Source organism: Sitodiplosis mosellana, unplaced genomic scaffold, assembly GCF_009176505.1.
Source record: "Sitodiplosis mosellana isolate CC-2019 unplaced genomic scaffold, AAFC_SMos_1.0 Smas_scaffold_6170, whole genome shotgun sequence".
In the NCBI taxonomy this organism is placed as follows: Eukaryota; Metazoa; Arthropoda; class Insecta; order Diptera; family Cecidomyiidae; genus Sitodiplosis; species Sitodiplosis mosellana.
In genome coordinates, this window is record NW_022601411.1 from 1,223,901 (window position 1) to 1,233,731 (window position 9,831).

Sequence of the window (9,831 nt, forward strand, 5' to 3'; positions counted from 1 at the left end):
GGCATTACGGAATAAAATCTGTAAAAAACTGCTTTTATGGCGGAATGTGTCATGAAGAAAACTAAATTATTCACTGAGTTCTTAGCTTGCGACATTTTAAAAATTATCAAGCAACAGTTTCTCTTGGGATTGATAAACGAAAGCCTTGCTTACTAAATATACAATGGAAATATACAAAAGGGAACAATAAATGAGATTCCTGCTTAGTTTCAATTTTATACTTGGTCTGAAAAGGGTGAATTCCGTGTTCGGTTCCTTTTAAACAAAATGAAGTTTGTTATAGCTTGTGTGTGGATTTTGATTTTGGTCAAAGTGGTGGCTATTCGAGAAGATTGTATTGATTTTTTTGATCTTTATGTAAAAATTTATATTGACAACTATAAATCTCGATACGTTGTTTGCTACAATTTCGAACGAAGAACGTTCAGTGATTGTCATGTCTCTTTTGTCGAAGTGTTAAAAATTCAGAATTGCTCTGCCGAATGGATCGAGTCCAAATTTATTGAGTATCAACATGTGCGCACCTTAGACATGTCGTTTTCAAGCTATACGACATTGGGCTATTTACATTTAAATTTCGAACACTTGAAGCGGTTTAATGTGTCTCACAATAATTTAACGGAAGTGCACGAATATCTATTTGAGAACACAACACAGCTGAAGGAAGTGGACTTTTCGCACAACCAAATCAAAAAACTTCACAAATTGACATTTTCAAAAGTGCCCAAGCTATCAACCATAAACATTTCGCATAATCAAATCTACAAAATAGATTCGGGTTTATTTAGTGGGCTTTCCGATTTAGAAGAGCTCAACCTAAGTGATAATAAATTTGTGGAAATTCCAGAAGACACTTTTTTAAAGAATTCCAAATTAAAAACACTGAACCTCAAAAATAATCCAATAAAGCGATTAGATTGTGGCATTATACAGTTACTGAATGGCGTGACTTCAATAAACATGTCATTCGAAAGAGTTACTGATTTCGATTTATCTTGTGCGAACCATATAGAATGGGCAATGAATGAAGAAGAAATAATTTTTAAAAATGCAAACAACAAAATTGAGCTCCGATATCTTAAGACGAACTTCAAAAATTTAGGCGCACTCTGTATCCGCGGAAATCGATTGCAGACCGCGCTAGGCATAGTAAATATGTTGGGAGAATCGATTCGGGAGTTGGATTTAAGTGGAAACATGTTGGGGAAAGTAAATGGGACAGCATTTCATGATTTGGACAGTTTGGAAAGATTGAATGTAAGTGAAACAAACCTCGCATTCGCTGCTGGATCTAATCCCTTCGAGCATCTTAACAAACTGGAGTATCTCGATATGTCCCACAACAATTTAACAACACTGAATGTGAGCTTACTTTCAACTTTGAGTAATTTGGAAGAGTTCGGAGCGGCTGGAAATCACTTTGACAATGGTCTAGAAATCATACACAGTCTCGCGTCAAATCTGCGGACATTGGACCTCTCTCAGAATTTCATCGGAACATTGAATCTCAGTACATTTGCACATTTGAAGTATTTGCAATGGTTAAATTTGTCACACACACATTTGGAACATTTTGATGTGAATCCAATGGAATCTATCTACGCATTAGACATTTCACAAAACAATTTGAAGCGATTGAATGTGACATTACTGTCAAAAACTTTGTATAGTTTAAACTACTTTTACGCAGCTGACAATGATTTCGAAAATACAGCTGAAATCATACAATATTTGGGATCAAATCTATACCATCTGGATATTTCTGGGAATTATGTGGGACAATTGAACGAAACTACATTTTCAAAAACCAGGGATATTTCACGGCTTTCACTGCGACGTACAAATTTATCAATTTCTACTTTTAAACCGTTTGAAAATTGGCCGTGGTTGAAGTACCTTGATATCTCCAATAACAATTTAAAAAAATTGAATTTCACTTCATTTTATTCGTGGATCTTAGAAGAAATTAATTTGGGTGAAAATCATCTAACACAACTGGAAGGTCTTACTAAGCATTCTTATCCAAAACTCATCAAATTGGATATCACAAATCACAATTTAGAATGCACCAACCTATCCATGTTAAAGGAAGAATGGGAAAGACTAGAGATAATCGGAGATCGGTGCAGTCAATTTCAACACAATGATGGCGTTTCGTATGCAGTTAAGATTGGTGTGTCTGCGCTAATCATCATCATTGTAGCCGTCGTTGTCTTCCTTCGTTGGAAATCATCTTCGAAAAACAGCGAACAAATGGAAGTTTCTTACCGCCGAAATGACAATGGCGACGAGCTACAACCAGTGCCACAACCGTTGCCAGAGTCAAACTCGGAAGATCATATTTACTACGAAATCGAAGAACGGGAACAAACTTATGACCACCTCAATCACATGCCAATATCAGCAGCAAACCCAAACTATGACAAGTTGGTCAATCGTGATCGTGGAACTCAACCTCAAAACGTAATTTACATTTCATGCGTAAGCAACTCAAGACTCAATGATTAATTTATATTCTATCTTTTTAAGAGTTGAGAAAATAAGGATTCTTAGGCGGACAACATGAAATTCTTCAGCGTTGGATCTACATGAACCATGTCCAAATTTTCGATTCAGCCATCTGGTGATGGTCGAATGCAAAAATATGGATCCCGTGATGCGACGGGATAGCCGGCTCGTTTCGGAAAGCAATTTGAACGGGTCGAGCCAAGATTGTTGAGAAAATTAATAACATCATCGACGTACGATACAGTTCAAACCAACGCGAGTATTTGTCAGACATCCGAACGCATCCAAAAAGAAAAAAACTCACCTTCTCATTCAAGTAGATTGGCCGAATCGAAAGCGCGCTCTTTATTTTTCTTTCGCCATTGAAACGTACGTGGAAGAGGGAGGAAGGGAGAAAAATCTATCCTAGAATTATTTATAAGATTTGTATTAATAAAAAAAGGACCTTTTTCGCAAATTGTGCACATAAGCAAATGGACGAATTGGGTGTGTTTCATTTTCCAAAGGAGGCAATTTTTTTTCCAGAAATTTGCTATGTTTTTTCATCATTTTTCTTTTTAGCACTACATGGAATGTAGGCTACCCGGGTTGTTTTTTCCCGAGAAAATTTTAAGAGTCTTTAGGCCATTTTTTTGGACCGTAAACTAATTCATTTTAATATCCATATTTTTTATTTCAAATGAAGCAATTGCGCCTAATTGCAAAAATGAAATAATATCATGTTCATGTAATTCAATTTTGAGATGACTCGAGAAAAAAGATTTGACTACTGTGAAATAATGTACGATGACCATTCACATTGAACGAACATTAAAACAATAATTGAAGAATACAATTTTATCATATAAATTTTTTTGATTATTGTTAACAATATGAAAATGCTTTGCATACATACTACGATTAAAACTACATTCCATGTAGTGCTTACGATAATAATTTGATGAGAAACATCAAATTAATTAAACCCCTTGAATTTACAAGCTCCAATCGTCGCTTTATATGTCCTTTTTTGATGACCTTTTTGTATTTGTTTTTCAAATGATTTGATGAAGCGATCAGGTCTATACTACATGTCTTTAGCCATTTCCAAAGATTTTTCGTAGAGTGGAATAATGGATGTGTTCCGTTCACCAATCATTTCTCGTGTTATGCAATTGGGAGGATTCAGTATTTTGGAAGCAAAACAGGAGAAAATACGGATTTTCAGCCATTAAAATCCAAGGAATATGATGAATCAAAACATTCTAGAATTCACAGTCATCAGAATTATTTCTATTATAAAGTTATCAAATGTCCTATGGTAGCAACTTATCTACAAAATGGAGCGAGAAAACGAACAAATGATAACGAATAATCCGAACATTTCGAGCTTGTGTGCATTGCGTTTGGTTTTTTGATAAAAAAGAACAATTTCGTAACATGCGTCGTCACACTCAATTCTTTGTCATTCCATGTGTATTCACTAGCAGTTTGTTGGCCGAAAGTTGTCACAAAAATTGTACAATTTCAAAACATATTCGATCGCTTCAGTTAAAACACTTTTGTATTCCGATTTTGACTATCAACAACACAATTGTGAACATATCTCAAATGGACGACTAGGTATTTTTTGTAGATTCCAGTGCAAATTCAACCAAATTAAAAATCTTCCAGAGAGTAGTTAATTTTACAAAAAGAATATTACTAATTTTTTTCAGAATGTTTGCTGTGACATTATGGATCAAAACATTAATGAAATGAATAGATTGGAAGTTTTTGTTTTCAATTAGTAGTGACACACTTCAACCTCAATCTTAAAAAAACAATTCTTTGGAATATTTCTCGTTTTTTTCTTCTTCAAATTGTTCATTGTTGACAACTGAAATGGAATCATTTTTCGATAAATCTAACGGAAACGTTTCTATTCGTGATACTGTATTTGAACCGAACAAGGAAACGCCAGAAGTGTGACGCAACAGTGAACTGTTGAATGGTCGAAATCAACGGAAATTCCTTAGATTCCAAAAACTGACACATCAAATTTTATCAGAAATATTTTGGAACAAGAAATTGAGCCAAGGGGGAAAGTACTAGATTTGTATAATTCAAATAATGCAATCTAGTACAAAAATAATCCCAAATAATCCCTAGGGGCAATTCACATTCGCGAATGCCATTGCCATTCGCAGAACAAGAGGCATTCGTGCCTGTTTCGCCATGTATTCGGAGTGCCGTGCGATCATTCGCGCGACGCTCCATAGTGAATGTATTAACACATTCGCGAATGGCTACGAATACTTGTGTTCACTCAAACGTCATAAGCAATGAGTTCACATGTGTTTCAGATATTAGAAAAGAAATTGGGCGAAAAACTACCGGCAAATTTAGAAAAAATCATAATAAGTGCTGGATTTGAATGCGAAGCTGCTCTGTTATCCATTGATTCTAAAAGCATTAGCGATATAGACGAATTTATAAACGAATATAAATTTTATTTGAAAGATACGGCATACGAATATTGTCTGGCAAATAATTCATTAATTTTGTCCATACTAAATGTCTTGAATCGCTCCACCATAAATAAAAAACAAAATCAGTGTAAAACAGTATTTTTTAAACGAAGTATTTTTAAGTTTTTTTTCAAATTTTCGTTCACAAATTCTTCAATATCGTTGATAATTTCACGGTCAATTAACATTAGCGATGACTCTGTGTCAAACGCACTTATTTCCAAAATTATTTTGATATCAACTGGAATTGTATTATTGGAAAATTTCACTAATTCAGAAAAAAGTTTTTCGAGGCCCTAAAAATAAAATGTATGATATAATTTTTATATTAAATTAGCCTCAATAATGTTCTGTTTACCATTTTAACGACTTGGATTTGCAGTGTTTTGAAATTTCGTTCAGTTCTGGTTGGATCCGTGCATTCGCAATGCTACTCATTTGAATAGCACACTCATTTGCAATGCCATTCGTAACCATTTGCGAACATTCGCGAATGCTTGTATTTAAATACATTGAATGGTTCCATTCGCATTCACACGCATTCGTAGCATTTGCAAATGTTTGTATCTAAATGCACGTACTATCATTCGACCATTCGCACAACTGGCACCATTCGCAGTTTGTGAATTGCCCCTAGAATAATCCTTCGGAATTCTCAATAATGCTCAATAATGCTATTCTCATAGGAGATGAGTGGGAACTGTCTGAAGCAAAGTTGCGAAAGGCTTCAAGCACTATAAATTTGTTGAAGACGCCAAGTCGTCATCTCTTATTAGTTCATCGAAAAACGCAAAAAATCGCAATTGTACAACAAAATTCGTGTTTTTCGCTGAATTGATAAAAGATAGATGCTCGGTGTCTTCAGCAAATTTATAGTGCTTGAGGTCTCTCGCAACTTTGCTTCAGACAGTTCCCACTCATCTCCTATGAGTTTCGCAGAAAACGCGAAGGATGATAAAAAAAACATGCCATAGGCCGATGTTTCTGATTTGCGCCCAGTTGATAAGAGATAAGAGATAATTGTCTTCAGCAATGTTATAGAAGAACTTGAGTACTACAACTTTTCCGAAGACAACTAGTTGTTATCTCCAATCAGTTACGAGGAAACCGTGAAAAACCGGGACGACCCGCCAAAAATGAACATACATTCTTTCAACCATTGTTAGTTGCAGTAAAATATATTTCTCTTTATTGCTACGACGTTTGACAAACTTGTGTTCTTCTAGGTCTCACCAATTCATATCTACTATCGACCCACTTGATTTTCAAGGCATTCAAATGCACGCAAGCATAAATTACTTGACCATAGTTCGCTATTATTTATTGATATTATGAATAGCATTATTGAGAATTCCGAAGGATTGTTTGGGATTATTTTTGTACTAGATTGCATTATTTAAATTATACAAATCTAGTACTTTCCCCCTTGAATTGAGCATTTCGAATATATTCAGTAGAAAGCTCCTTATTTGGCGAAAAAAATGTATAAATAGAACTAAATGATTCACTGAGATTTTAACTTTTTACATTTTTACAAAGTAATATACACAAATTTATCAAGCAAAAATTTCTCTTGGAATTGATAAACGAAAGCCTGGCTTACTATATACAATTAGAGCATACAAAAGGAAACAATAAATGAGATTCCTGCTCAGAGATGACTGAAGCGCACCGAGTGACTGGGCAGCGGCCGCACCGCAACTGAATTTGGGTGCGTTAAACATGCTCAGTGCTTGTAACACGACCGAAAACGAGTAGTTTTTTTCCAAAGTGCGCCGGAGTCATGTTTATATTAGATTTAGAAGAAAAATCACCAAAAATGATAGTTGCAAAATTGAGCCAGTGCGCGCACTGATTCTTCTAGAAGGTGCGTGTAAACGCACGGAGCAGAAAACAACTACAATTCGCTACTGTGCGTGCGTTCGGTCATCTCTGTTCCTGTTTAGTTTCGATTTCATATTTGGTCCGAATTGCCGAATTTCGTGTACTGTTCCTGTTTGACAAAATGAGACCTTCAATAGCTTGCGCAGTGATTTTAATTTTGACAATAGTGATGCATACTCAGGAAGAAGAATGTATTTATGTTCATGGAGAATTTCATATCAATAACAATGAATCACGACACATTGTTTGCTATGAATCATTTAATAGTTTTTCTTCTGTGTGTGATTATTTAAAAGTGAAAGAGCTTTAAATTCAGAACTGCCCTGCCGAATCAATCGGGTCCAAATTAATTGGGTGTCGAAATGGGCAGACGTTAGACATTTCGTTTACAAACTATACGAAATTAGGCTACTTATATTCAAATTTCGAACGATTGATACGGTTTAATGTGTCTTACAATAATTTAACGGAAGTGCACGCTTCTCTATTTGATAACACGAAGCAATTGACGAATGTGGACTTTTCGCACAACCAAATCAAAGAACTTCACAATTCGACATTTTTAAATGTGCCCAAGCCATCAACAATAAACATTAAACATTTCGCATAATCTAATCAAAGAAGAATCGGTTTTTTTTATGGGGCTTTCCGATTTAGAAGTACTCGATTTAAGTGATGATAAAATTGAAGAGATTCAAAAAGACACTTTTAAAACGAATTCCAAATTGAAAACACTGAACTTCAAATATAATCCAATCAAATTGTTGGATTGCAGCATATACTCAGCATATGTAAAAAAAACTATGGTTAATATGTCGCAAGTCTCAGGAAAAAATGTTCGTAAATGCACACGATTATCAAATAGAATTCAAATGATTGATAAACCAAACAATTTTTCCTTTTGATTTTTGTTCTGCCGATAAAAAAATATCTACAGCAAACATACATCTCAAGTGTATCAAATTTGTCTCGAATTTATGTTCTAACTCCACACATGAGTAAAACATATCTCAATGAAAAATACTCGAATGGATAACAAAAGAAAGAAAACCGTCGTCAAAAACCGAAACCGATTCAACGATAAAATTCTTATTATTAACCCCAATTGACTAAATGTTGATAAAGCAATAATTTTTTTAAAATCTATTTCATAATTTGCCAACGTCTTGAGGTGAAGAATAATCGTTGTGCATGTGTCATTATCACATTTTTGGTCGAAAAAAGCAAGAAGTTAAAAAGATGGTCATTGCAAGGGTAATTGGGTTGACATTGCCATTTCCAAAAAAACAAAAAAAGAACAATGAAGACGAGTTCGAAGTACATACGCTGTACATCATTTGAACCGCAAATTGCTGTTAGTTTTGAGCCGGTCAAGCTCAAAACCTAGCCACAAGCGCACAATCGGTCGTAATAGTAGGCATTTGTAGGAAGTGGTGAACAAAACCAAGAATTTCGCTTGAACATCGTTTAATTGGCATACTGTTTGTCTCTCTCTCTTTCTGCCTTCCCTCGATTTCATTGCGGTGTATATGTAAAACATTAATCTGGTTATTGTTTTAAAACAATTCGTAATAATTGTGGTTGCGCTTGTGTAGCATAATATTTTTTTCGTTTTTTTTCGCTTAAATATTATCAGCGAGCAATTACACAATATTTTGTTTTCGTTACAACGAAACGTGGTACAAGTTAAAAGATTTATTGAAGGCATGTGTCATTATTGACCAAGGACTGACAGATTCGTAACCGTTTACAAAATCGCCATAAACTCATGTGAACTCTGTGTGTGCGTGCGCGTGAGCTGCTTGAAGCGCTCGCGCTCACACTCATATATGTAACACACATATCGCACTGCTTTGCTCACCATATCAACATCGTAATCATTACATTTAATTTAATTTTTTTTTCTCGATCTCTTTCACTTCACTTCGTTTCGTTTCATTTCACTGCGGTGTGTTTGTTTCTGTGTGTCGCGCGGAAACGGAACGAGCCGAAAAAATTGCGTCTAAAATGTGTCTCTCGATCTCTGTCGCTCTCTCGCTCGCTCACTCACTCTCGGCTCATCCTTGATCTTGTCTTTTAAATGTCGATGATCGTTTTTAAGAACAGCGAGACGCATAATTAGGGCTTTTGCCCAAAAACAACCAGCCTATGAACGTGTGCGTGCGCATGTGTGGAGCAAAATCTAAACTGATGGTCTCAGTGCTGTTGCATGCATTAATTTATGTTTTTCAGTAATTAAACGTTAATTGTTTGTTTGGCCGCCGCTCGTTGCTATTGTTAATGACGGAAATGAACCGTTTTTGGATGGTCGTGGACGCGGTCAGGAGGAGTCATCCACACTTGATTTGCGTCGTAAATCATGTATCGTCGCCACGTTTGTTCGGTGGACCACCGATCTATCTCTATCTCTTGTTAGTTGATATGAAGGTTGCCACGTTTTCCAAGCCGATTTGAATTACATTGAAAATCATTTGAAAAATGAAGATGCTCAAAGAAATGCACAAGGCTACACGGCCCCATTACACTTTCCGCACCATTCAAACGTCTCAATTGATGAGCTACTCATTCTAAAACCGATAAATCCATCCATTTCCGGTGAATGATTCGAAGCGCACGCACCCGGATCGAATCGAAACTAGATTCACAATGAATCGAATATCAACCAATAAATCGCACTAATTTATCGACAGATAATGATTTTTTACGTTTTGCATAAACCGTTAATCATTAGTGCGTCGAATTCTGTCTGACGAATGAAAGTCAAAAGTCTAATCGAATCAAAACCTAAACCCTACTCATTCCGAACTTAAAAAAAGGAAAACATATTTTCAAACCGTTGAAATAGACTTTTCACCTTGCGGTCGATTTGTTTGTTTGCCATTGATATCATCTTCGGCTGAGATTCTCAGCAAATTTCGATGCCAATTTCAATTAATACTCCTTTTTTACA

At 35.5% G+C, this 9,831-nt stretch overlaps 1 protein-coding gene across 1 annotated transcript; it reads left to right on the forward strand.

The window, feature by feature from the left end:
• The first annotated feature begins 456 nt into the window (after positions 1–456).
• Positions 457–7,917, forward strand: LOC129575917 (protein artichoke-like). The gene is made up of 5 exons (XM_055460155.1): positions 457–945; positions 1,135–2,463; positions 3,978–4,110; positions 7,539–7,672; positions 7,819–7,917. Exons 1-5 carry the CDS (start codon positions 532–534, stop codon positions 7,915–7,917), a joined length of 2,109 nt encoding a protein of 702 aa, XP_055316130.1. The 5' UTR covers positions 457–531.
• The last annotated feature ends 1,914 nt before the right edge of the window (positions 7,918–9,831 follow it).

What these genes read in the sequence shown, in the direction of transcription:
- LOC129575917 (XM_055460155.1), top strand. Translation starts at nt 532, where the DNA reads ATGTCGTTTTCAAGCTATACGACATTGGGCTATTTACATTTAAATTTC. An exon ending in TTATACAGTTACTGAATGGC is followed by an intron (nt 946 to 1,134) that starts GTGACTTCAATA and finishes AATCGATTGCAG; the next exon opens with ACCGCGCTAGGCATAGTAAA. An exon ending in TATCTCAAATGGACGACTAG is followed by an intron (nt 4,111 to 7,538) that starts GTATTTTTTGTA and finishes TTTCCGATTTAG; the next exon opens with AAGTACTCGATTTAAGTGAT.